The sequence below is a fragment of the Aulonocara sp. 'chitande type north' Nkhata Bay genome, linkage group LG13 (assembly GCF_057382095.1).
Source record: "Aulonocara sp. 'chitande type north' Nkhata Bay isolate Kocher_YH1m ecotype deep benthic linkage group LG13, A_spYH_male_GT1.1, whole genome shotgun sequence".
NCBI classification, from domain to species: Eukaryota; Metazoa; Chordata; class Actinopteri; order Cichliformes; family Cichlidae; genus Aulonocara; species Aulonocara sp. 'chitande type north' Nkhata Bay.
In genome coordinates this window covers 22,026,427-22,054,395 of record NC_141356.1, presented here as the reverse complement: position 1 = coordinate 22,054,395, position 27,969 = coordinate 22,026,427, and the positions used below count along the sequence as shown (strand labels likewise).

The window sequence follows — 27,969 nt, the reverse complement described above, 5'->3', positions numbered from 1 at the left end:
GACTCCACTCCCGTCCTGCTGATGCAACCGGTTCGGACTGGACTGATGGAAATATTAATGATGACACCAGAGGGAAAGAAACCATACTCTCAGACCGATTTGTTAGTACAAGAACCCCAAACTTTCAGCTTGATCAGTCAGACTCAGATGAAAGCAGTATATTTCTTTCTACGTGTTTATATTGTTATTTTATAGTTACCGTTAGTTATCGTCATTATTACGCTTTCTCATTGCTTCAAAGACCATCTTTACAAAAACAGATCCTTCATTTGTCCCCTATGACCCGGAGAGCTTCCAGGTAAACAGCTTTGTGCATGTGCATTTTGAATACTTGCTTGTTTTACACGAAGCAGGAGAAAAACATACACGTCTGAACCACAAACCACATCCGCCGCATCGCTAAGAGCCGTTCTGTCTGTCTTCTGCGTTCCAGGCGCGCAAGCGAAAGCAGCGCTTTTTCTGTTGTAGATGCGTTCAAGCTGCCGCTGGACCAGCAAGAACAGCTTTGAACCGGTTTGGTCGCCGGCTGCAAAGCAGGATGCACAATGAAACACTGTTGATGCAGTGCGTTTTCTGGTGAAGGAACCCCTATAGTCCAGCTCAAAAAACAGAAAGAGTGTGCGATGCCTTCATTTTTATTTGCTTTGTAGCGATACGAGGTGTTTTATTTTTTTTTTAACAAGGAAAACATCCTAACATGGAAAGTTCCCGCAGAGCGCGCAGTTAGGCAGGCGCCTGCAGCTGTATTTGTATATGCTGAGGTGAGTGCCGCATGTATTGTTTTTTAACAACATTAAAAAACGCGTGTCTTTTTGCAGTGAATCAAAGATATATGGCTACAAAACGTCGTCACTTTTTTATTTTCACAAGTGTTGGTCAATGGCAGTGTTAGCGTATGGCTATATCCATAAACTGTAAGCAGCTTTTTTGGTTCCTATTTGCTTTACATTTATATTAAAGATGCCTTCTTTGGCTGAATTGTATTTACTGTAAACATGTAAATACATGCTTTGTAAACATACAGATCTGACATATCTGAAGCTTCGCACTAACTTTCCCCTTAGTGACGCAAAAATAAAGTGCGGTAGTTATGATCAGCGGTCTTAAAATCTTGGGTAAGAACAGAAGAGAAACCTCTTCTATAGCCATCTGAGCTGAGTTGAAGGGAAGGTTGAAGGTGAAATGCTTTTTTCTTTCTTTTTTTTTTAAACTTTCTCCTCCTTCGAGGTGTGGTTAAAGAGAAAGGCTCAAAAGGGCCAGTTGACTCTGAGTAAGTTGCAGTCAGTCTGTGTTTAAGACCTGACACAGGTGGCCTCCCTGTTTGGCCAGGCCAGGTGCCGCAACAGCCTTCCCCAGATTAAGGCTTGAAGTAAGTGGTTTTTGTAGGTCAGGTCTAAAAATATCATCCAGGGATGAGCACTCTTTTTTTTTTTGTTTCAATTTTGCTGTAAAAATTTAATTGTATTGTTTGTTTCTATGTTCTTACCAGGAACACCACCTCCAGAAGCCATAACAGATCCCAGAGCGCAGCAATAACATCAGCATCATGGCTTCAAAAGTGCTCGATGGAGGCTGGGGATGGGCGATTGTTGCGGCTTCCTTCATGGCCCAGTTCCTTGCTTATGGATCACCCCAGTCTGTGGGTGTACTCTACCCTGAGTGGCTCCATACATACCAGCAAGGCAAGGGCTTGACTGCCTGGGTGGGCTCCCTTGTTTCTGGAGTGGGACTAATAGCCAGTGAGTAACACACATTGTAATGGCATACTATACTTCAGTATACTTTAATATACTTCATATTGGGGTAGAAGAAGTAAACTCATTAGCAGAGATTTCTCAGTCCGAGGTTGATTTTCATTATCTGATGATTTATTGGTAAGCAGTAAATTGATGTTACCATAACATTTGGATATTTTTACTTGCTGTTAACAGTATCTTAACCTCTCTGAGTTAGAGAGGTTAAGATATCATATGTGATTTGTGGTAAATGTAAAGCACTAAATCCTCACCTTTATACCTGTCTTCCTACAATTTCCTTCCCAGTTATGTACCATAAGATGTCCCTGATAACAAATGAGACATAACACCTGCTCAAAGTCTGAAGGCTGACTTATATGTAAAGGGGCAATTGAACTAAAGTAAGAATGGGGTATATTGGATGTGCCAGTTTTTAATATAAAAACGTATTTATTTGAAGGATTAAGCCAGTTGTCACGGCTGCGGGGGGCAGACGTGTGGTGAGTGTGAGGGAGGACCCAGACGCTGGCATTGGCTTAGATGTGGCGAGCTTTATTAACATACAGTGGAGGCACAAACAGAAACACGGTGAACAAAATAAAACCTAAAGGTGACCTAAACTGGGAATGGCTAACAAAACGAACCTGAACTGACGACTCTGGAGAAAAGCAGGGAAGAAACACAGCAACGACTAGCAACGGACATGAGTGAACACACACTATAAATACACAGAAGGGAACGAGGAAACTACACACAGGAGGGAGGCACAGCTGATCGTGATTGACAAGACGAGAGGGGAAACGCAAACTGAATACACTGGCATAAGACACAGACTTTCACAATAAAACAGGAAACTAAAAAAGTAACATTTTACTTTTACTTGGAGCAGATTTGATGTGATGTAATGGAATGGGATCACTTGCTTCTTAATCTGACCAAAGACAAAGGAAAACAAAGATAAGTTGAGGCGAAAATACAGATACTATATATATATATAAGCTTTATTGAACCCAAATATAAAAAGAGAGAAGCAAAGGTGCCTGAAAGTAAACGACCATGGCCACTGGAGTATGAATGTAAAATATGAATACAAAATATATTCATCCTCCTTAGCCTTTCAGTCATTTCTGAAAGATATCATATATAGAGTACAAAGTATGCTCCACAGCAGTTAAGCAAAAGAATTAGTGATATAGGCCTTGGTTGACATTGTTGTATAAACCAAAGCTTATCTTCCAGCCTTGCTTCTTGCTGTCTTTTTCTAAGGAATGAGGTAAAAATCATGCCTGGATCTACCCCAAAGGGTGGCCAATCTCTGGACACATGTCCCAGCCGTCAGCCTGTTTCAGCACTGCAGTTTCTGCTGTACAATGGCCAAGTCTTCCTCCTGCTTAGAGAAGCAATCAGCAAATTGTACATAAGTAAAGCAGTCTGAATGGGTATGGCAGAGTGAAAAAAAATCACTGTGTACTAAATTTCAGAATTGCTCTCAGTATAGTATAAACAGTTTGTTGCTCTATTTGTAAAAGGTGATTAAAAATACATGTTAAATATTAGCCAGGTAAAATTGCAATAAGGTTGGGATTAAATAAAACTGGAACTAAACTAAGTGATGAACTTTGTGAGAGATGTGAGAATCCTTCAGGCAGGTTGCCAGTTTAAACCTAATGTGATGTGTCAGTGTCATGCTTTGTGAGTGAGATGAGATTTCTGACCATCACTTTTTTTCTGCCTCTGTGTCTCTTTCTGCCATTGCTCCTTCAGGTCCTATCTGCAGCGCCTGCGTGGACAACTTTGGCGCTCGCCCTGTGACCATCTTCAGTGGTGTAATGGTGGCTGGCGGCCTGATGCTCAGTGCCTTTGCTCCAAATGTTGAATTCCTTATGTTTTCCTATGGGATTGTGGTCGGTAAGGAAACACTTTGTAATCACACTGAATGACATCCTCTTTTGTGTTTTATGCTATACTTGGCAGTGCTTCAAGAACACCTGAGATTTATTCACCTGACCGTCGTTAAGACAGTCGGCTATGGAGTTCAGTCTTGTCAGTGCGCAAAACGTTTTTTATGTTTCTTCGATCATTGATGTAGACTAAGCTTGTTTTCTTCTAACATATGAAAATCCTGTAACACATTATATAATCATTTGGAGCAAACAGGGGCACATGGCCTTGTTGAACTGTTTCGCACCATTAAATGCTGATGATCAGTTGGGTATTAATGATTATCACTGGCACTGAGAATTAGTGGACAAGACATACAGTAGTGTGACGTAAGAGTTGTTTGATATTGCTTGTTGACAGAAAAACAACATTATAGGTTAGCCACATTCCTGTATGACCTTTTACTGCCTTTGTGGCCTCATCAGTATGCACTTGTGCCCAACACCACCTGTTATTGCACCTCAAGTGACAGCCCCGCTATACTTAATCCTGGGTATCCATCGCAGGATTAAATAGTTCCTTTAGCGAGTCAGCGCTAGAGGTCAGAGGCCATGCATCTTTGAAAGCAGTCATTTATTTTTAGAGTGGTCCTTAGAATGCTGACTGTAGCTGTAAAAGCGGTTTACTGCTCACTGTATCCTTTGTTTTGCTGAGGATATCTGATGCACAGTGTCCTCTGAACTTAAGGCTTCATGCTGCTTGTATAAAGCAGTGAGTTCAAGTTTACAGCAATATTGTTTAACTAAAATCTACAAAACATACTTTAAAAATTGTGATTAAAATGTAGTTGTTCTCTACTCATTAAGCAGTCGTATTCATGTGCCATTGCATCCCCATTCTTGTTTATTTTTCATGTTTTACGTGACATTTGCGTTTTCTTCTTTCTCTTACCATAGGCCTGGGTTGTGGTCTGGTCTATGCAGCCACCTTGACAATCACCTGTCAGTATTTTGACAAGAGACGCGGCCTCGCCCTTGGCATTGTCACCACAGGTACTGCTGCCTTCCTCTGACCTGAGGGCTATGGGTGCAAACCAGGTCTCCAAGCTCACTTCTTTCATGTTTGCGCTGCTGGGAACCTTAGGAAGCTGAGGTAAACATCAGTAGAGTAGCAAAGTCAGAGTGGTCTGTGGGGTAGGGAAGAGGACTGATGACCAGCAACCAGATGTGGTTTGGCAGTCGAAACTGGTAAATAGTTGAACAAAATGTTGTGAAACTACTTGACATAGTTACATTTTAAAGATTATTAGTAACATCCAAGTCTTATTTTTAAAGTGAGTCTAGCAATGATTTAGAACTACAGAGCCATCTCAACACAGAGCCGTCGTTCTGGTTGTCAGTTACACTTTAAAGTTAGTGGATGATAAGGCGCAATGGCTTTAAGTTGTATCGATTGATGTGTTATTGTATTACTCATTCCATTACTCCTTTTCTCACCCAGGCACAAGCGTTGGAGCATTCATCTACGCCACTGCTCAGAATGAGCTCATCATGTTGTATGGCTTGCATGGTTGCCTCCTTATCATTGGAGCTTTAGCACTAAACCTCATGGCTTGTGCTGGCTTCATGAGGCCCCTCAATTTGCCTGGGTACTACCTCAAACAGAAGGCCGCCCTCGAGCGCAACACAGAAGAGCAGATTTTTGAAAAGCCCCAATTGGGAGACCCGAAGATGACTGCAGGTTCTACTACAGCTACTCCAGAGAAAACACTGGGTGTGAAGGAATTGCTCATTACCATTGATGCCAAGGACTTGGCCATTCAGACTATGAAGAAAAAAGGCAGCTTCTTTTCTGGGTTTGATATCATAAAGGTCATCAAAGAGAAACGGCAGGCTTACTCCAAGTACATCCACTCCATGTCTGAGATCCTGCAGGACCAAGTGATGGTGGCTTTCTGTATCGGTGTCTTCATGTTTAGTTTAGGTGCATTCCCACCTGCGCTCTTCATTGAGGATGTGGCACAGAGTCAAGGACTCATTGAAGAAGTTAGTCTAATTCCTTTGGTATCAATAGGGGCCATTGCAGCTTGCGTAGGTAAACTAGGGCTAGGTATCCTGGTGGACATCAGGTGGATCAACAGCATCTATCTCTATGCCTTCACCATGTTTGCAGGAGGTGTGGCACTGCTCATTATTCCTCTCACTAACAGTTATGTAGGACTGCAGATCCTGTCTGCCATTGTGGGTTTCGCCAATGGAAACTGGTCTCTCACCTCCTACATTACCACTAGGATTGTTGGCTTGGAAAAGCTGACACAAGCCCACGGCATCGTCATGTTCTTTGGAGGATTTGGGATCATACTTGGGCCCCCTGTTGTAGGTAAGTTGTAATTATTCTATTTTGTGCTAATATAAAAACCTGGTGTAGCTTTTAGAGACGTTTCAAAAATCAAAATCTTACAGGGAATTGCAAAAGGCCTGTTAACTTCAGGAAATGACTCACTCCTGTGTCTGCAAGGAATCCCTCTCTGCTCACAGTTTCTGTTTTTCTCATCACTTTCTAGGGTGGTTCTTTGACTGGACACAGTCATATGACCTGGCGTTCTACTTTAGTGGGAGCTTTGTGTTGCTGGGAGCATTCCTTCTCACTCTGCTCACCCTTCCCTGCTGTAACGGGAAGCACCCCGAGAATGACAAACCGGAGGTCCTTTATAGCAGCAGCTGTGACAAAGTTGCTTCAGTAGCCTGAGTCTGAACACCTTTCACAATATTTCAGATATTATTCAGCAACTTTCTTTGAACTCCTAGAAGAATATTTTTGTTTTGACTGTACAGGGGTCACCCACTTATTTCTGGTGCCAGATATTAATACACCAAAATTATTAAATAGAGGCCATTTCTCTGTGCTTGGCCCAGTTTCTCAGGTTAAATCACACACTGCAGATCTCTTTTGAAGATTTGATTCTGATGCCTGTGTCGACTTTTATTACTGCCTCATTTTACGAGGTAAACTGAACAACATTGTTCAAATTTGAAACACTGATACTCACTTTATTGTTAGTCTGAAAAATAAAGACAAGGTGCCATTCATAACGCTGGTAAAACAAATCTTTGTAAATTTGTTCTGTGTTATTTTAGCGTGATGACAAACATATATAACTTTTTTTTTCATGATTACTTAACTATAATACTGTTATATCTTACCAAAGCATCCGTAATAGTCAATACCTGTCAACACATAATGCCTGTTGGAACAATGATAAAGCCTTTGTTTTACATGATTTTTAAAGTGCATTCACTTAATTTATACACATACCTCTTTTTTTCTGAATCAGACAGAAGTAGACGAAGTCATTCTGATTCAAAAATATGTAAGCACAAGAAGGAGATCCCATTGTTTTTCCAACAATAGCAGCATGTTGATTCTCTTTCTGGTGTGATTATTATGAACTCTGCTGGCATATTCGCCTGACCAGGCTGGTCCTTTTCATTTTCATGTTTTGTCTGTCTATGTTTATGTGTACATTCTGTCTGTCAGTGTTCACACAGGCATGTTTGTACATGAACACAGGTTGTGTGTTTGTATTATTTGACCTTGTTTTTTTGTAATACAGCAGGTTTGTCCTTTGTGCGTGTGCCATTTATATGCACAAATCAGCCATAGAGCTGTAAAAATGTTTTTGCTTAATTTGATGTCATCATAATTGTAATGAATACATTGCAATAGGCTTTTTTTGGTCACTTGAATGTTGGTGAATAGATCACTACAAATGCCCTTGATGTTTCTTAACAGTAAGTTGGGACTAGGGTTTGCTCAATTTGCTTTTTATATTTGTAGAGGGTACTCATAGAGCATGGGTTAGGTCCTGTTTATATGGATGAGACTGTAAGATTTGGCCACTATTATTATTATTTTTTTATTCCATTATTATACTATTTATGTTGTTTGTTTATGTCTTTATTTCTGTTCATTTAAACAGAATTTTTAATTTAAAAGTGTCAATAAAAAAATTCAGATTAATGGTATTGAGTCTTTACATTTTTGTCGAAATAACTTTAATCCCTAGTACAAAGTAAACATGTCCTTGGTCATGTTTTTCTGCATTTGCCTGGAACACTTAAGGTAAAAATAAATAATAACATAATAAAACATCTTGATATATATTTTTCCACTTAAGCTCCTCTACAAATAAAATGATCTGGTGGCAATTTGGGATACAATTCCGACACCGAGCATCTAACCTACAGTAAAGTAAGCTACAGCATCCTGGTCCTGAAGGGCTCGACTTCTCCTTACCACACGTCACCATGGTTACACTTGTGTCACGTGACTAGCAACCTAAACAATATTTTCCAGGGGGGAGCTAACGTAACGGTGAGAAGAAGTACGCTAACTACTCAATTTTAACAACAGCATTCCCCATCCGTTGTACACCTCGCACACTGGGATGTGAGGGCCATGGCAGTAATTAGTCTTCGTACGTCGGGCTTTCAGATAGTTTCAGAGAGCGGATCATCATGTCGAGGAGGGAAAAACCTGTCTACATTTCAAAAAAGGAGAACTGCCCCGGTTCGCTGAGCTGAAAATGGGAGCCAGTGCTTCATTATCGCTCTGTGTAAGTTTCGCCTGAGGTCTTATTCCACTTTTCGGTATTCTCGACATGTTCGTTGTTAGTCCGAGAAACACTCGAAGTTCAATATATGTACCTCCACACAAAACTTCTTATAACCTGGAAACATTTAGTTAATGTTAACCGATATATCTAAGTTAACGTTTATTCCTGGAGGTCTCGTTATATCCAGGAAAAATGGCATTTTCTCCCGAGAGAGTGTGCAGTTTTAATGCTAAACAGCTAGCGTTTTCGCAACCTAGTCAAACAACTCACAGGTAATGAAGCAGAGATGGGGAAGTTTTCAGGATGTCCGCAGGACCTGGCTACTCTTAACCCTTTAAAGCCCAGCGTGTCGGATTTGATACATATGTTTTTGTGAGTTTTTGAGACTTCTACATCATTAGCGCGACTTTTTTTTTAATCTTCAAAAAATGATATAAATTGCATGACACATTTTTAATGACTAAATTGCAAAAATATGGCTTATGTAGCAAATGTGATAAAATGTGATACAAATTAAAACTCATATATCTATATATATATAAATGCAGATTAAAATTTGATATATTTTTATATATTTTGTCTAAAGGGTCAACAAACACACCAATATCAAAAAATTAAAGATTCGGGTAGTTATTTCATGGTTCAGGTTTTAAAGGGTCAAAAGAGAAAAGAAAATACAGAGAGAAAACCCCCAACTGTGGTTATTGACTATAATAAAAAACTTTGACTGAGTCAGCTGCATTGTGCCTCCTCTTGTCATGCAGAGCGACGTGTCTTCAGTGAGAATTGTGAGGCCCAGCGCCAAGATCAGTCCAGAGCCCTTCATTCCCACCCTGGTTACGGAGCCTGAAGAGGCACCCAGGTGTGTGTTTGGTGTTGCTTTGGAAACACTGAGAGAGGAAGGGCAGATGGTCTGTGGAATACCCCTTGTGTTAAGAGACATGGTGGATTACTTGGATAGGAATGGTAATTGCTCTACCCCCCCCCCCCCCCCCCCCCACACACACACACACACCCTTTTCAGTCTCACCTTATTCCTCATTTCTTCCTTGCTTTTTCTTGCAACATCACCTGAATGTGCACTTAACTAACTCTCTTTCCTCATTGCAGGAATACAGCATAGAGGTCTGTTCCGTCTGTGTGGGTCAGTGGTGCGAACCAGGCAGCTGAGGCAGCGGTGGGACAGTGGTGAGAGGGTTGACCTGGACCATGAGGCAGATGTCCCTACTGTAGCATCTCTACTAAAACTCTTCCTTCGGGAGCTCCCTGTTCCTCTCATTCCTGAGCCTCAGCGCAAACAGCTGGTTCTGTTCATAACAGGTAATGCCAATTAGGTGGTATCACATTTTATTAACTCTAAGGTAAAATATGGTTGCATTGAAATTGGTAGTATTATTGTTAGTCCTGATGCAAGCAAGGCTGAGCTCAGTCAATATGTTAATGCGCATCTTGATCCCATTTTAACACATCAAGCTTTCTTTAAAAAGCTGGAAAGGAAATTTGGCGTGGCTGAGAAGCTACCTGCTGCTATCAAGCCTCACTGAAATATCCTTTTAAAATATTCTACAAAAAAAGTTTAAATTTCACACAAAATTGGAGTATGACATACAAGGAAAGCATGTTCTATAAGTTTTTTTTTCTTTAGATTTTGTACCGTGACCTACATTATACTGAAGCATGATAACAAATCCAAATATACAGCAGAGTAACTAGCGATGGAACTAATGTACCTGTACCAGATCAGTGGCCTGATCTTAAAAGTCAGCCTGGGAACATGTGAAAAAACATGAGCAGCTATGATGCTTTTAAATCCAGAGAAAACAGTGCAAAAACCTCACCATTAAGTACCAAAACATGTATATGCAAATGCACTTTGGAAACTTTATCTATAAACTGCTAGGTAAAACTATCTTAATCTATCTTATATTTATGTAGATTCATTCTGCTTTGTATCAGCACTTCAAGCTGTTGGTGGCTATTGTACTCTGAGTAAGAAATTAATTATTTACTCGGTAAAATGACACCCCTGTTAACAGTGCCTATGCCAAAGAACTAGAGACACAAGTGATGTTAAAAAACTATTCAGTATGAATTCTCATGCAAATTTATATATGTTTATAAGATATAAACTCTTTAAGTCTGAAATGTACATGTTATTGTATTTTGTGTTTTTCTTATTTTTAGGATACACAGATGAGGAGGAGATGAACCAAAGTCTGAGAGAAAAACTATCCCAAATCCCTGATGACAACTTCAATATTTTGTCTTACCTCATCTGCTTTCTATCCAGAGTGGCCACTCACAGCCAGTCAAACCACATGCCTGTGGAAAATCTGGCAACCATCTTTGGACCTTGTATATTTCAGTAAGTTGCAGTTATTAATGCCACATTCAAATCCTCACCAAAGCTACAGCGTGACATAAACACTTAAGCAGAGAGTTTAGTGACTCAAAATTGTATGTTCTGCCATGCCTAAAAGTTTTGGTTTTAACATTTCGTTTTGAAGAGGTTTGTGGTTCTAGTTTCTCTTCATTTTCACAAAACACTGGCTTTTTGTCATGATGGCAACCTACAACATGTCAGCAGCAGTTCAGATGCCTCAGTGGCTTTATGTGTCTTTTGCATGGAGCTGGGTTGGTCCCTTTAAGGAAATGGGTGTGAACTGGGGTTAATAATGCAGAATATGTCACATAAAGATACAGACAGGGGTCATCAGGATTTTGCCGGTTGTTTCTCCCTTCCTGTTTACAGAAGTCAGCCATCACTGTAAACAAGCACAAACTCTAGGGAGCAAAAGTGTAAAGTTAGACTTTTCTTGCTTGAGTTTTCATCGCAATTATAATTGGTCAGCATCTTTTAAACAGTTCCTCCATCCTTTAAACTCTCAGTTTTGCCTTTTTTCTGCTGTAACAGTTAACGTCATGTCAGTGGAATGTGGTGTTAGTCATAAAGTTCTGGATTTGTGGGGAAAATATCTGGTGATTATAGGCTGAGTACAAAGAGTTGGTTAGGGTGTGTGGAGTTGGCAGCAGTGGTTTGGAAAAAAAATATGGAGGCGGGTTTGAAATGGTTGGTAGTCTTGGAGAGCTGCAAAATGTTCGGTGCTGTTTTGCTTCTGACCTGAGATCTGAGAGGAGTGGATTGAATGAAAAACATTAGGGGATGAAAGACTGCAAAAAGATGTTCAAAAGTGATTACTTTGTTAAAAAAAGTAGCTTCTGGTTTTTGATTGTTTCTTGGTTTTGACTGACATGCATTATTATGAGCGCCTGCCACTTTAACTTTTATATATGTCATTTAAACCTGTTCCTTTCCTTGGAGGTGTCAGTTATGTAATGTGTCTGACATACTTCTTCCATGCTGACCTATCAGCCATCGACTCAAGTCAAAGTTTATTTATATAGCACATTTAAAAGACTAGTGTACATCAAAGTGCTTCACAATAAAACCGCAGTGTGGGCAGAACAAAGAACAAATAGTACAATTATACTTAAAATTGCATTTGCCGAATGAAAGCCAAACTAATTTGTTTTAAAAGCTAAGTTAAACAAGTGTGTTTTTAAACGGGATTTGAACTATTGAATTGATTCCGAAGTATGGGTTTCGACTGGGAGATTATTCCAGAGCCTAGGGGCAGCGATGGCAAATGCACGGTCACCTCTGGTTTTTAAATGAGACCTTGGTTGCATTAGGAGCAGTTGGCTGGATCTTAGTGCTCTCTTTGGGTGTAGCTTGCCATCACCAGTGTGTGAATGTCTGTGTGAATGGGTGGATGACTGAATGTGTAAAGCGCTTTGGGGTCCTTAGGGACTAGTAAAGCGCTATACCAATACAGGCTATTTACCATTTGTACAGCTCAAGGAGATCAGTTAAGTAGCTAGGGGCCAGGTTATTTAGAATTTTAAAAGTGAGCAGAAGGATTTTGAAATCAATTCGATATTTGACGGGAAGCCAGTGTAGGTTAGCAAGGACAGGGGTGATGTGCTCATGCTTTCTAGTGCCGGTTAAGAGGCGTGCTGCCGCATTTTGGACTAATTGCAGGTACTGAAGGAGGGAGAGTTGGAGGCCCAGGTAAAGAGAGTTGCAATAGTCCAATCTACAAGTGATGAAGGCATGGATACGTTTTTTGAGTTCTTTATGTGGTAAATAGGGCTTAGCTTTGGAAATTTGGCGTAATTGATAAAAGCTGGTTTTTAGCACAGTAGATACTCTTTTTAATTTAAAAGAAATATCCATAAGCACTCCGAGGTTTCTGGCAGAATGAGAAAGTATATATCCAGCGTTTGATGGTTCAATGGTCGAAGATTCAAAAGAGTTTGACGATCATAGGAAATTAGTGCAAAAACATCCGGGAAGCATACATAAAGTAAAACGGCAAGCAGTAGGCGGAGCTTGGGGAGACGAAGCAATGTATGTATTGCATTGTGATCTTGTTCCCATATAGGCCATGTGGACTTACGTCTATTATTACATAGCCAAATTTTCACACTCACTTCATACGGGATGAACTTTTTGCTGTTGTTTACACTGAAGAAAAACTGAAATGTAGCTGTCAACAATAACACTGAAATGCAATTGCAGCATAATGTAAACATGTCAAGACATTCTATTTTATTCTCAAGTGGGGTTTCCACACTGTACAGGATTATCTGAAATGTAATTTAAGCAGATGTTTCCAAAGCCAAAGTGAAATTTCATAGTTGTTTACTGATGTTGTTTTTGTCACTGGGCAATGTCAATGCTGGGTGCATAGAGCCCCCTTATGCACTCAATTTATCTCAGTTTACTGATGTATAAGCCTCTGTCCACTAGATGGGGCCCATTTCCAATATGTTTACAACATGTAATGGAAGACATTTACAATTCACAGTGCATCATACAGTATGTATGTATTGCGTTGTGATCTTGTTCCCTTTTCTCTTTTTTGTTTTCCAGTGTTGCAGAAGGACCCAGGATGCTGGAGGAGCAAAGTGTATGCAATGCCCTGTTGCTCCATCTCCTCAGGCATGCAAAGGCTCTCCTTCCAGCCCCAGCCGTGGGCTCCTCAATTGCCTCAACCTCACCTCCTCCTCCTGTCCTCTCTGCTCTTTCACACTTTGAGGTGAATCCAGTTTTTTTTTAAAACTAGATGTATGCATCTATTTTGAATTAATGTTACAGCTCTTTCCATCAAATATAGCAGTTTTACATGGTAGTGTTAGTTATTACCAGCCTTTTAGCTCATGATATTCAGTGTGTGTCACGTTATGAATAGTCTGTCTGTTTCTTCAGAAGACGTTCTTTAATTTTACAGATATTTTTAATACATTTTGTGGGCCATAGGCAGTAACATTATTCATCCGTTTTTATCATATATTATTTATTGTATGTTATGCATTAAACTGAAAGTAGGATTTATTGCCGCTCTATTACAGTAAAACCTTTGTTGTGACGTTTCAGCTGACTTGGAAGCAGTTAAAACTGCAGAATCTTGTGTAGTAAATGCAGAAGATTCCTTCAATGGTTTGTAGTCTGTCTCTAGTGGTGTGTTTGTGTGTTTACTGTTGATGTCCTTGCTAGGTCCGACCCAGCAGCTGTTACTCAGACCACAGCAGCGTCCCCAGGTTTGGGGTGGAGAATGCCGTGTCATCAACCAGTCCTGCTAACCAGACAGTACGGCTGCAGACTCACCTCAAAAGGTACTGTCCCCTAGCACTAATGTATTTGAAATTTGATAGATAGATAGATAGATAGATAGATAGATAGATAGATAGATAGATAGATAGATTTCCCTTTAGGTCTTTTTAAGGCAAGAAACCTGTGAGCTTCAGAGCAGCACCTTCTTACAGTAACTTTGTCAACCAATATTTGTGTTCTGTTACTTGTCCAGCTTGACCCATTTGACCTTTCAGTCTAATGGACAGTAAAAATAGTACCAAATTTATTTTCTCCCAGAGAGACTCTACATATTTCTTTTTCAGTTGTGAATGTTTGTTGCTGCAAGCTTGTAAATGGAAGTTCTGTTTGAAGCACATTTTGTTCTTGCCATTTTAGGCATAAATGCTAGTAGCTGTTTACCCTGTGATGAAGCAACGATGTTATCAGATGACATCAGGCTCATGACGACTAAAGGAAAAATTCAATATTACATCACGATCACAGCCATATATCAAAATGATCAGATTGTTCTTACATTACCAACTTGTGTCAATTTAAAAAGCAGGCATCAGTAGCTGGGCAGCTACAGTACGAGGCATGAAATATACATTTTTTGTACGTGTCATTTTCAGGTTGGATGTAGAGGAGTTGGTAGCAAAGACCTCAGTCCATTTCCACAACTCATGTTGATGCACAAAAGTCATGCCTGTCTAGCTGCCGATATGTTTTATTAAGATTTGTTTTATTTACCTTAAGACAGAATAAGCTGAACTTGTCTGAGATATTGGTCCATGCATTCATTTCAATCAGATTAGACTCTACTCTGTTTGCTAAATTATTCAAATTTCACTAGGGCACCTTTAGCTTGTTCAGAATGCAGAAGCCTCACTTTATTGACTCACAGTTCAACACAGAATTACCTTAAAAATCGTTCTGTTAGTTCATAAAGGTCTCAGTGGTTTAGCCCCACCACTAAATTGCTGATTTGCTGGGTGCCTATAACCCAGTTAGACCTCTCAAATCACCAGGTATAGATCTTTTAACTGTTTCCAGAATTAGATCTAAGGGTTCTGAGGGTTTTAGTTACTGTGGCCAAGGTCTTCAAAACAAGCTGCCTGTTGACCTGAGGTCGGTAACAAATATGCCTGCTTTCAAAATCAGACTCAAAACCTTTTTATTCTCACAGGTTACATCTAATAACTGTGTTGTTTTTATTGCCTTAAGACATTGTAGGGATATATAGTTTTGTTTATGTTTTTATCTTTTATGATAAGCACATGCAGTGAAATGTGCTACATAAATAAAATTGACACCGACATTGTATATATAATGTAGATTCAATGTGGAGTTCTTATCTAAGAATCAACCACCCTGTGTTTATTTGTTATCTCATAATTTTATATAATCATCTACTGATTCAGAGCTGCAAGATCTGTCACCAACAAGCTTCGAGAAGATTGTCAAAGCTTCCAAGACAGTTTTATGTGTTCTCGCTGCATCTGAGTGTTTGTTTAGCTCTAATAGGGCAAACAAATATCAATAATTTTTCATCAACAGCTTCCCACTCTCATCTGTTCTTCAGGCAGAAATGTTGAATCATTCCAACTGTCTTTCTAGTTTAAATATATTGAAATCAAAGGTACACAGCATTATCTTTTTATTAGTTTCATTTCTGTAGGTAAATAGGAGTCGGGTTAAATATCTACAATACGGTAACAAGAAGTGAAACTGTGTTTAGCTCATTTATTTGTTTCCTAACTTAAGAGTAGCAGCACATTGTCTCCTCCATTTCTCCTCGTTTCAGAAATGCCTAATTTTTGTTTTGCATGCATAAACAAGAAGGGATCATATTTATTTTTTGCATCTGCACATGCCAGACTGGTATCTGTTGCTGGGAGAGAGGCCTGGCATTTGCCTGCTGTGCTGTCTTGCCATGTCTTGACCTTGGTGCAGTCCCGCTCTAATTATATCTCCAAAGGGTTTCATTTCAAAACAGGTGTCCATTCTGACTTTTTCCAATTACATAAGATGATATTATAAATATACTGAATGATTCTAAGAAAAAGTATCATGTCTTTAAGTCAGCGCATTGCAGTCATATTTTTCAGTCTTTCATCCATTTTCTTCCGCTTATCCGAGGCCCAGTTGCAGGGGAAGCGGCCTAAGGAGAGAAGCCCAGAGCTCACTGTCCTTGGCCACCTCCAGCTTGTCTGGGGGAGCACAAAGGGGCTCTCTCCAGTGTGTCCTGGGTCTGCCCCTGGGCCTCCTTCCCGTGGGACATGCCGAGAACAACTCATTCAGTAGGCACCCAGGAGATGTCAGATGCCTGAACCTCCTCAACTGTCTCCCTTCGATGTGGAGGTGTAGTGGCTCTACTCCAAACCACTCCTGGATGGCCGAACTCCTCACCCTATCTCTAAGGGAGAGGCCAGCCACCTTTCTGAGAAAGCTAATTTCCACCACTTGTATCCACAATCTTGTTCTTTCGGTCACTACTCTAGCTCGTGACCATAGGTGAGGGTAGGGATGTAGACTGACTGGTAAATTGAGCACTTTGCTTTTACGCTTAGCTCTCTCTTCACCACGATGGACCAGTACAGAATTCGGATCACTTCAGCCGCAGCACCAATTCATCTCTCGATCTCTTGCTCCCCTCTCCCCTTTATTTGTGAACAAGGGCCCGAGATACTTAAACTCTTCCACTTGGGGTAGTAACTCATCTCTGACCTGGAGGGGACACTCCATCCTTTTCCAGCTAAAGAACATGGCCTAGTTGGAGCACACCCTCTGGTCCCCCTTCTTAAAGATGGGAACCATCTTAATGTATCAACATCCCTGTGTTTGAACATGGTGTGGATAAACTGTGGTTTGTACAGAAGTTCAATAACAGAATACTGCTTGGGTTTAGATCTGGTAGGCCGTTCCTCCCAATAATGACCCCTCCAGGTTTCAATGTCATTGCCCACATGACTATTTAAGTTTTCTGGTAAGGCGATGGAGTCCCTAGGTGGGGCACGCTCAAACGTCCCACCCAGGGACTCCAAGAAGGCCAGGTATTCTAAACTGTCATTCAGCACATAAGATAGCATCCCCCAAACAGACCATCTCAAAGGCTGCCAGAGGCCCGACCTGACGGCGCAGGGGAAAAACCCTCTCATCTACTGGGAAAAACTCCAAAGTACAGGCAGCAAACTGAGGGGAAAATAAAATTCCCACCTGAACAGGTCCTTGCAGGGCACCCATGACATAGATAAGGAACTCATAAAATTCTCATAAAACTCTCATTTTCAGGTTCAAGTTTCAAGTTTTTTTTGTGTAATAGGATTTTTATTGGCCAATGAATTATCTTCCTTATTAAGTCATGTTTTTTTTTTTTTTTGTTAAATATTTATTGTGTAATTGATGTGTTTAGGCATGATTTTAAGTACCCCCCATTTGCGACCTTGTATCTATTTTTGTTAGTTTGTGTTGCCTTTCGGCTCTTAGCATCTCTGGCCTACTTCCACCCACTGCTGTGCCAGAACTGGCACTGCTGACCCTGAATATGACCAAGTGTTTCTGTCTGGGAGCTCAAATTTCTGTCTGTGCACAGCTGAATGCTGAGGTGTGTTTGTGTGTATGCATTCTTGTTTGTGTGTATGAGCCTGGGTACCCATGATGGGTCAGTTCTCTGGCTCTGGGTGCTACTTTTTTATCATTTAGCACCCATCATCTGTGCTCTCTTTTCTTTATGTCTTTGACTTTCTCCATCCACCCAAAGCAGCAAACTGTTTACTGTCATAGGTAAACTGCATAATGTTGTAAGTTAATCGGCTTTGGCAGAATATGTTTTCTTGTCTCATCTGCTTCAGCATCAGGGACAACAACCATGGATCTACAGTCTTCTGCAAGTGAGTGAGTTCATGCAAGGTAGCTTTAGAGCCAGTGGACAGATGTATTTGCTTTGCAGCAGCGATCATTCATCCATAAAAAGGTTATGAGGCTGCTGGTATCACTCAAAGCAGAAGTCTAGTCACAGATAACCTGACGAATTTGTGTGTTTTAGGGTTTTGTTAACATTATTTGGTGATTTGGTGTTGTCTGCAGTTTTCTGATAGCTGTTGTTTCTGCTGTTCACTAGCTTCTGTTAATATAGTGGATGTTTAAAAAAGGGAAACTTGAAGCATAATTCATTTGGGTAAATCAGTTGTGCTTGTTTTTGCTGAGGGCAGCTCATCAGAGTTTTATGAGACATGTCGTGGCGTAACATTAGATCAGGCACTGCTGATTCAGACTCCCAGGATGTTTTCCTGCAGAGATGAGCAATTTTAACTCCTCTTAGCCCTGTGATCATGCACTTACAAGTTTGTTTTTTCGATTTTACTCCTGTGAATGCAAAATGATATACTTTAGTTTATTTTTCCTTGATTTAACAATGCGTTTTATTTTATTTTGTACCCTACAGATTTTTTTTTTATTTGTTCTTTGCTGTCTTTAAGTGTATTAAAGAGTCCCTGCATTTTAATGTGCTAGACTGAAAATTGGCACATTGTTAATATATCTTTTACTATTGCCTAGATAAGAAATTAACCATGAGAAAAATTATTAAAAGTTGCCTTCCTGTAAAAATGCCTGCTATCAATTTAGTTATTCCTTCTCTACGGGAACATTTGCATTGTGTTTTTTTAGCTAGACCATTTGTTCTTCTACAGCGGATTGTTCTGTTAGTACCATTTTAGATGAAAATGTTCACCAAGCCTTTGGTAAAAAATTCTGTATTTTAACTTCATCAAGGTTTCTAGCTCCAAAATATCTGCTCTTGTTGCTTCTTCATGAAATCATTACTTAAAATGTATTAACACTTTAAATAGGGTGCCTCATTAGAAAGTGTTTTCTGTCTCGCCTCATCTTCTCTTCGTGTGAACTCTTCTCTCTGTCTCTTCATAGTACTGACACACCGGTGCAGGGCTGTGAAAACAGCTTTGACGTCAGCACTGACATTCAGAAGCTGATTGCAGACCAGGAGGTTCTGGAGCAGAAGAGTGAAAGTGTGGAGGCAGGCGGTGTGCTCTCCTGCCCCACTGACCCAGGGCCAGGGCAACATCCACCGAACAGACCATCTCAAAGCACACAGGGGGAGCTGCCAGAGATGGAGTGTACCACCCTGGGGTGAGTATATCTGTCTACCCATTTTCTACCCAGAGATTATGGTGCTTATATAGCACTCTTCTACTCTAACTTTAACAGAGGATTCGAAGCGCTTTTTACAGGCCACATTCACCACATTTATTCATTCAGAGCCACAACAAAGTGCACTCTGATTAATGTATCAAGGGCAATTTGGAGTTCAGTATCTTGCCTGAGGACTATTTGACAAGGTCACATCAACATTATGTCTGGTCATATTATCACAAGAAGATAAAAAAATATATATTTAGTTTCTCCCATCAGCCTTCTCAACCATTTCTCTTTATCAACAGAACCTTATCACAGGTGGAGGTGTCCTCCATAGCGAAGAAAGAAGACATGTATGAAGTAGACATGGTCAAAGATGGAAAGGTCCTTTCCTCATCTCTCAATGATGACTGTTCTGCGGTGTGTATTGTTTTTTTTTTTTTCCACATTTTATCACAAGTTTGCTTTATTTCTCCTTTTTTATTGATTTCTACTGTTTAGTAACAGCATTATAAAAGCTCACTAGGTGTCTATAACGTTGCATGACTTGGACTAAACTGCATTTCAGGCTTCTGCAGACACAGGCCACCTGTCATCTATTTCAGAGAATGAAACACAGAGCAATGCCCAAACACTGAAGCAGCCCACAGAGAGGTGAGAGGAAGGTTTCTTCATGCACATAACAGAAGATGATTTTTTTTTCCAGCTGTGGTATTCATTTATTTATTTTTTTATTTGCTTTGTATGCCTTATAGCCCTGTTTGATTATGAGGCATGGCAGATGGCAAAAACATTTAAGTCAAAGTGAAACTGCAAATTTCAGACTCCTCCCAATCGAATTTTAACATTATTCTAAAAATCAGAGAGAAATAAGATTTACATTAGTAGTCTTTGTGTGATCGTTAATGTTACATGATTCTATAATAGTTTTTTCCCCTTTGTACTGCTCCTTGGTTCGTCTTAGCTCAGCTCATCTCCAAGCTCTGCAGTCAGTTTAGAAATGGGTTATGGGAACAGTGTCCTGCTCACAGTCATGGTTTTGATATGATTCCAGTCTAAATAACACTGACACGCCACAGGGGCTCACGTGGAACAGACCGTCTAGCTGGATGTGACTGACCTACTATAGTGGCAAGCTGAATTTTTGTTTACAGATAGGTCATTGCTGTTATGTCCCACTGATGTCAGACATGAATAACCCATGGCCCTAATGGCATTGCCAGCTAACCCTCTGGCCACAGAGCAGCAGATCTGTATTGATTATAACAGACAAAGCATTAAATTGGCGGCCATGTATTTATTTCATGTATTTATTTCAGTTGTATTTGCCTTTTGTTGACAGAATTTTCTTTTGCAGCGTCTCTTTCACCTCTTTCACCAAGGCAGAAGACAAAACCACAGTGTCTGAATGGAAGGTAAATATGGCTCTTTAAACATTATAGCTACCCTCTCCAAATAATTTCCACATTCTCCTTTAAACTCTTTTTTTTTTTTACACTAGTACGACTGTTCTGTGACAGCTAGGCCAGTCTGCACAAAAGTGAATATATTTATAATGCACGTTTAGAACATCCAGAGTGATTTACAAAGCTAGAAAAAGGGAAGCCCTGGGCTGAAGGCTAGCTTAATGTAGTGCACTAAAAAAACGAGAGAGAGACAGAGAAAGAAGGAACGAATGAGAGAAAGCCTTGAAGTTCAGGTGGATTGTCTAAGATTTTAGATCAAAATCAAACTGTAAAAGTGATCTCTCATACCAGATAAATATGAAGGGAAGCACCCAAAGTAGTTAACGTAGTCATCTGAGCAGTAGCTAAATACTGAATACCCTCACAATGCCCCTTTTTAGATTTGGAGGTCACACAGCTGGATGATGGTGATTACAGTTTTGCAATTGCTATCTGTTAAAATCTGTTAAAATTTTTGATTACAAAGTCATCTTAACTTTTTTCACAGAAACTATTCAAACTATTAATGAAATAAGTCTGTGTGGTGATCAAAAATAACTGGAGAGCTATTTTTTATGTCTCTATTATGTATCATTATAATTGAAAATTTTCCACATCGGTAAGTGTGTGGTTGCCCACATTGATATGTGTCAGTAAGTAGGCTTTGGGAAGGGGATATTAACATTGGTTAAGCTCTTTGTTCCTTCAGAGGGGAAAAGGAGGAGGAGGATGTAACGGTTCTCCTGACAGGCATCATGATTGCAGAGGGAGAAACACAAGAAATGACGCAAGTTCTCCTCCCTCATGGTCTTTATAGATACATAAGTCAACACTACTTATGTCACCAGGATGAGTGATGCTGCAATCGATTGTGCTTGTGTGTATGTATGTGGAAGAGGATGGATGGATATATATATATATATATATATATATATATACATACATACATACATACATACATACATACATACATACATACATACATACATACATACATAGGAGCAAGGTTTCGTGACTGTGGGTTCTCTGGTTTAGTAATGATAGCCTCACTTCTGCCCCTCCCTTACATCCTTCCACCTCCTCTGTGACGCACAAAGCCTTGTATTTAATTTTTTCAAATTTTGTTTTATGAATGAACAACCAAGGAGGTGTAGAAATAAGAAGCCAATCCTGTATCTGCTGCTGTTAATGATATTGATGATGGGGGTGGTGCAGTTACAAATCTATTATTTTTTTTCACTCTGCATATCAGCATCAGAATTCACTGCGTATGCACCCACTTGCACACACTCACCGAGGCAAACGGCTTCGTGACTCCCCGCAGCTCCATTAAACAGACTCCTTGCTTCGGCTTGACGTTGCTGTGGAAACACCTCGTCATATATTGAACCGCTCTCTTTTCTTGCACACACGCCCCCACATCGCACGCAATGACTGAAGAGGTATTCCTGCCACCCCTATTCTTCCGTGCATGATGAATAATCCATGTGGAGGCAGATCAGCAGCAGAAGTGTTGGGAATGCCGGTTTGAAGGAAAACCATGTGGATTTAGGGATGTGATATCTTTTCTGGGGGCTTGCCATATTATCATACACTGCCCACAAACAGGCGGATCAGGTGATCTGGGAATCACGGTGACACAGTTAATGGAATTACTGTGTATTGCTCATCAGAGATCCCACGCTGTATGCTGGTGCATATTAGGAATCTGAGTGACAAAGGGATTCGTATCTTGCGGGTTGACTGCTGACAAGCTTGTAGTTGCTCACAGAGCTGAGGGGGGTGACCGCAGTGGGAATTCGATATTTTTTCTTCTCTTAAATGTGTTTCTTGTAGCGATCATTTGCAGTAACCTTTCATAACTACAAGGAAATCTAAAGACTTGTGTTCTGTTCCTCGTACGTCAAACAAGCAGCCTGCTTATAAAGCTGTATTCTGCGTTTTGACTCATACCTTTTTCAGGAAGACGACAAAACCACTCTTCTCACCTCATCTTGCAAATCTTTACCGAGCCACACTCTGGACCAGAAGAGAGTGAAGAGATTTTGAAAGGACTGCTCAAGATTCCTGAGCATGATGTGAAACGCTTCTTTTTCTCTATCCTGTCCTACCTGCATCCTTGAAGCTATGTTTTGCTTCTGCTTCCAGAGCCCCTCTCTAAAGCTGCAAGCCCTGGAGGCTGACCTGGGACCTCCCTTAGCATCAGGAGACCCTGAACCTCAGGATAACTTACCTGCTCAGCAACAGCCTCTGTCTAATGAATCGCAAAGGCTGAATTTGACCCACAGCCTGCCATTAGCGCCTTCTCAGGAACAGCAGACAGTCGACTCATCACCGCCTGGTAAGACAAGAACAATGACGATGCTGTTACAATGAAATAGTAATAATGATTTTTTAGCTTCCAGTATAAACACTGCACTGGCACTGAAGAGGAAAGCTGACATGATTTGTAAACATTAAAAAAACTTTAAAGTTTCAGCTTTGTGAGATAATGGGTTTTATTTTATATGTACTAAACTTGCAGCTCTACCTATGGTATATAATTCAGTCTCAGTTTTCTTTCATTTATTTTGCTCATTAAAGCTGTTGTAATGTTGCTGTCAATAATTGTTGGCCACAAAGTATGAGCTTGATTATTTAGAGCTGGGTGTATCTTTCCTTGGTAAGTTAGGTAACTAAGGTAATATTGTTGCATCACTCTACAGCTGCTGGTGTCCGTGGTTTTTTATTTCTGTTATTTTCATCCTTTTGTTTGGGCTAAACATTGTTAAAAACATGTATTTATTTTCTTTTCGCATAAAGATTATAACAGCTACACGAATAATCTTGTTTTACTGATTTGTCACAAACAGATAAATTAAGATTTTGCAAATTAAGATAGGATTTTAGCCTAGCTTTAATTTTAATAAACATAAAATTATCATTTTACTTCACTCTTGCTCTCTCCTACAGCACACACCCCGTCCCCGCAGCTGTCAGATTCCAGTCCTGTCCATTCCACTTCTGCTTATTTAGAGGAACTTTCTGGAGAGGATACACTACCGAGCCCATCAGGCCCTCACGCCAGCCCACTCCTTTCCCGTTTTACGATGACTGACTGTCCAGTTCCCTCGCCACGTTGCCCCAACCTCAGCCACAGCCAACGCTACAATCTAGACCCCGACACAGCTCCATCTCCACCCTGCTCACAGCACATACGCATGTAAGACGACTTCTTTGCCGCTGACATTTGTAGCTCATAAATGGAATCCTCTCATGTTATGCTCTTGCTGTAGGTTAAAAATGAAAAGCAATTTGGAAATGTTTTTTGTTATTCATAATTAATGCTAATACCTTACAAAATCATACTGGCTGTTATATTTTGTGATATTTAACTACACCCTTTGAGTCCTTATTGCGTGGACCAATGTGCAGATGTAGAGTTAAATTGGGCATATGCTCTTCTTGTCTCAAGGGCTCGCTGCAGTGTCCTTACAGAGCGAGACGAGGGCACCGTGTCCATCTCAGCTCTCAACAGGCACATCCACACGCTGAGGAAGAGGATCAGGCATTTTGAGGAGTGTTTTGAACAGGAGAAGCATTATAAGGTTTGGCAGTGAATCAGACTTGCTTCATCAGGGTGCTGTAAAGATATTTAAGTTCTAAACTGTTGCTGCTAAGGATGAATTACTCCCTCTGCTGGAACATTGGTAGCATAATGGTTTGTTAGACAATGAGGAACAAGCTGGTGATAATGATTACTTTGAAAAAACACTTACTTGGTATCCAGTGCAACAGACTGGCCACTGTTATGTGAGATATCGTTTTCTGTTGTTTTTTTTTTCCAGCCAGCACACAATGACAAGACAGCACATCCAGAGGTGGCCAGACTGATGAAGGAGCTCATCAGGTGTCGCAAGCAGCTTAAAGGTCAGTTATATAACCAAAAACATTCGCAAGTAAATTATTTTAAAAACTGCAGCGGGGAAAGAAGTTTCGTAAGTGGTTCGATTATCGGAGCTACATTGAAGCCTGAGCTGAAAATATGTACCTGTAAGCTAAACAACTAATTTTGAAACGTTGACTTAAATGTTGCATATACCATGAATGTAAATGTCAGTAATGTAGGAGATAACCCATATGTAATAATTAATTAACTGAAATGAAAAGAGATGTTTATAGAAATTAGTAGGCTGAAATGTCATTTTAAAATGAAATGGTAGCAGAGAAATTATTATCTTTAACCTCCTAAGACCCGAACTCTTCCATTGCCTGCATTTTTTATTTCTCTTTGATATTTGGGCATATTGGGAGCTGATGAATGTAAAAACAAAGAATCACCAGATTTTTTTTAACTTAATTTTTGTTTCTAAGAAAAATGAGAACCACATATGAGGATATTTGTTTAAATTCCTGCTCTTTCCTGTAGAGCTGAAGCTAAGGCAGTCAAAAGAAACTGAAACATGCAGGGGCAATACAGACAAACAGGAGGCAGTACCGACAGGAACTGAGCTCCAGCAGCTGAACAACAACAGCAACGCCAAGCCAAACGTAGAGGAAACGGTGAACATTATAACAAACAGGCTGAAGGAAAGACGGCAAGAGCTGGGCCTGCCCGACAGCATTAAGGTTGATTTTGCAGAATTGTTTGTACCATTAACACAAATATAGCAATACAAGTTTGGACATTAGATGTTCTAAGAGTTTATTAGTTTTCACTACTCCCGTATGTACAGGAGATGTCCCCTTTCCAGATGAGTATGGAGAAGACCAGCATGCAGAAGTGTTTGTTGTACTTCGAGAGTCTTCACGGACGGCCGGTAAGACAAGCTTGGATGAATGCTCTTTGTTTTGATTCTTTTGAGAAGTAGTTTTATTTATTTTTATAAATATCTTTCTAGTCTGGTGAAAATCTATCTTAACGTTTTTCTTTCTTCATCTCTGTTGTCAGAGCACCAAGCAGGAGCGAACTTTGATGAAACCTTTCTACGATCGCTACCGTCTTCTCAAACAGCTGATTTCTTCCTCAGCCACAGTAAACATTACAACCATTGTGAGTCAACATTCAGTTGATTTTTTGTTTGTTGAAAGAGAGATAATACCAATGATGCTGAATTTTTAAGAAGAAAGGTTAAACTCAGACTACATCTTGCTGAATAGAACAGCTGCACAATAATATTATGAAACTTCTCTTTATAATATTAAGAGATATAAACAATAATAATGATTTATAGAAAGTCAGCTGGTTTTATCTATCCATCTCTTAACTTTCAGAACTGGATCATTGAAAATCGTTGGATTTACCTCTCTCTTTACCTTTCTCTTTCTTCTTTATCTGCACAGGAGGAAGAGGAGGGCTCTGATGAAGAGCATCCCAAACAGAGAAGCCCCAGGCAGCAGCCGCTGTGGTTAAAACCCTCCATGTGCGTGTCTTTAGAGGAGTTGCAGTGTCCGCCCTCCCTAGAAATGTCTGAATCGCCTCTGGTATCGCCGCTGGAAGAAGTGAAGGTTCTCCACCCGCAGATTATCACTATGGCAACACTACATGAAGCTTCCAGGTAAAAAAAAAAAAAAACCCGATTTGCTCAGTCATGTTTTAAAGAAAGATAAAGATGGTTCGCATTTGTTTTTCTTTGATCAGCTTGTCTTTAGTTGTGGTTTATTTATTTAAACACAATCCAGATGATATAAAAAGTTGATGAATTGGTTCTTTCTTAATGCAGACCAGAATTACTCGATCACCTCAGGCTGACTCGATCAGAAAAGCGGAGGGTTCACCAAGCGCTTCGAGAGTTTGAGGACCAATTCTATGCACAGACTGGCAGGTAACACACCATGAAGCACATACGTACGTAACACATCAAGAGTACTTGGCTTTTGAATTTTATTTTGTCTTTTACTAAACTTGGAACATTTGGTTTTCAACAATGCCTTGTGAAAAAAAAAAAAAGAAAGAAAGAAAAACATCCACAAAAGAAATTCCATTGTTATGGTACGACAGTGTAATGCACACTCATGTAACATTAATCCAGCACACAGAGCTCAGGAAAGACAGATGTTTGCTCTGAATTGTACACAGTACTGTACATGTTAGTCCTCCAAAGTTAATGCAGTAAGTCTTTTTTTTTTTTTTTCTAATTACAATACACACTGTACAAAGCTATCTGAGTAAGGCAACATAGGGACCATCAACCAGTTATGGAAGCTGCTGCAAGTTGTTTGGAAACTACAAACTAAAGTTTGCTTTTCATTTGCATCTTCCATCCTCCGTATATCATTAACAGGGCATGTCAGAAGGAGGACCGTGGACCAATGGCGGAGGAGTACTGCCAGTATAAGAACCTTAAAGCGAAGCTCCGTCTACTGGAAGCCCTGCTTAGTAAACAACAGGACTCAACCAAGACAAGTTGAGTTACTCACAGTGGGACCTTTTTCTCTAACTTAACAGGACTCGATCATTTCTGAAATAAATCAGGTCGTGAAGCCGGTGGTTCTGGTCTTGTTTCATGCCATGCTCATTATGTAGATGCACTTTACATGAAGGAAAAAGTGATGGAAATTGGTGACAATCTAAAATGCGGGGTCACTGCAGTCCCAAGAAGACATCCCTTATTATTCATGACCCATCTTATTATAAACCTGATGTAGCAAGCTTATGTTATGTAGCACAAATCTATGTCAAGAATGAAGCGCTGTAATAACTTGATGTTAGTTACACTGGAGTCATTTTAAGATTATGTATTATATGGCACTTTTTGTTATTCACTTTTTCCCCCTTGCCAAAACACTATTTGACACCTGTGTCCAGGGTTAATGTGGAAAATGCATTTAAAAGTGCTGTGTTGGCAGAAACGCGTAAGCTTAAATGCAGTCAATGAGACAATCCTGCAGTGTTTGTGCATGTCCGTTTTTAGTCCTACATTGTGCTATGATATGTATTAAGAATTACATAGTTGAGCTATATTGTAACTTTTGAATTTGCGTGTTCACCTTGGAAAAATGTGAATTTTGGTGAACATCATAGTGCAAGTTATACAGTACCTGCTGTCGAATTTGTGTTTACCCCCATTTTTGCCTATATGAAGTTTATCCCCCCTAAATGCCGTTGTTGACAATGATCAGAGCTTTTAACATTGTGCACTTCTGGTTTATATAGTTTTCTATATATCTATATATAATATATGAGTGTATCAATAAAAATAAATATTTTTTCACATTTATTCTAATAAACACAGTTTAAGGTTCCACTTTCTTTCTTTGCACTAACTACAACGAAATAAGAATGACTGTTGCAGAAAAGGTTGCTATGACAGAGGTACTGACAGCTTTCAAACTCATGCTGCACAGAACTGCATCATGCTTTTCTTTTTTTTTTTTTTTTTTTTTAAAACAAATAGTTCACTCTTGGTCATCAAAGACTCGGTGAATACACATTTTAGAGGCTGTTGCATTAGTACGGTTAAGATTCCACAGCGGTTTTATGTCTGGTTTTTAATACCTTTGGTATAAATCAAGATGACT

The 27,969-nt window shown here is 39.9% G+C and overlaps 2 protein-coding genes across 8 annotated transcripts; both read left to right on the top strand.

Annotated features, from left to right (window-relative positions):
• The first annotated feature begins 44 nt into the window (after positions 1–44).
• Positions 45–7,642, top strand: LOC147316045 (monocarboxylate transporter 9-like). 3 transcript variants are annotated; one of them, XM_086259178.1, is made up of 6 exons: positions 45–298; positions 1,490–1,739; positions 3,501–3,644; positions 4,574–4,669; positions 5,118–5,996; positions 6,181–7,642. In XM_086259178.1, exons 2-6 carry the CDS (start codon positions 1,547–1,549, stop codon positions 6,363–6,365), a joined length of 1,497 nt encoding a protein of 498 aa, XP_086115304.1. In that variant the 5' UTR covers positions 45–298; positions 1,490–1,546; the 3' UTR covers positions 6,366–7,642. The 3 variants fall into 3 exon arrangements, with proteins under 3 accessions (XP_086115304.1, XP_086115302.1, XP_086115303.1); XM_086259176.1 differs by lacking the exon at positions 45–298 and adding an exon at positions 480–761; XM_086259177.1 differs by lacking the exon at positions 45–298 and adding an exon at positions 798–1,369.
• Positions 7,643–7,945: 303 nt separating this feature from the next.
• LOC147316044 (protein FAM13A-like) lies at positions 7,946–26,936 on the top strand. 5 transcript variants are annotated; one of them, XM_086259171.1, is made up of 21 exons: positions 7,946–8,232; positions 8,997–9,198; positions 9,343–9,552; positions 10,417–10,597; positions 13,169–13,334; positions 13,793–13,911; positions 17,722–17,760; positions 18,797–19,018; positions 19,330–19,444; positions 19,593–19,678; positions 20,382–20,439; positions 22,618–22,810; positions 23,422–23,671; positions 23,924–24,056; positions 24,297–24,378; positions 24,878–25,077; positions 25,185–25,268; positions 25,400–25,501; positions 25,792–26,006; positions 26,172–26,269; positions 26,733–26,936. In XM_086259171.1, exons 1-21 carry the CDS (start codon positions 8,203–8,205, stop codon positions 26,891–26,893), a joined length of 2,946 nt encoding a protein of 981 aa, XP_086115297.1. In that variant the 5' UTR covers positions 7,946–8,202; the 3' UTR covers positions 26,894–26,936. The 5 variants fall into 5 exon arrangements, with proteins under 5 accessions (XP_086115297.1, XP_086115296.1, XP_086115298.1 ...); XM_086259170.1 differs by having other exon boundaries at positions 20,367–20,439; XM_086259172.1 differs by having other exon boundaries at positions 20,367–20,439; positions 26,172–26,273.
• The last annotated feature ends 1,033 nt before the right edge of the window (positions 26,937–27,969 follow it).

Coding starts and splice junctions, on each gene's coding strand:
- LOC147316045 (XM_086259178.1), top strand. CDS start 1,547: ATGGCTTCAAAAGTGCTCGATGGAGGCTGGGGATGGGCGATTGTTGCG. Junction 3,645..4,573: donor TTCCTATGGGATTGTGGTCG/GTAAGGAAACAC, acceptor CTCTTACCATAG/GCCTGGGTTGTGGTCTGGTC. Junction 5,997..6,180: donor ACTTGGGCCCCCTGTTGTAG/GTAAGTTGTAAT, acceptor ATCACTTTCTAG/GGTGGTTCTTTGACTGGACA.
- LOC147316044 (XM_086259170.1), top strand. CDS start 8,203: ATGGGAGCCAGTGCTTCATTATCGCTCTGT. Junction 17,761..18,796: donor GGATCTACAGTCTTCTGCAA/GTGAGTGAGTTC, acceptor GTCTCTTCATAG/TACTGACACACCGGTGCAGG. Junction 26,007..26,171: donor ACACTACATGAAGCTTCCAG/GTAAAAAAAAAA, acceptor TTCTTAATGCAG/ACCAGAATTACTCGATCACC.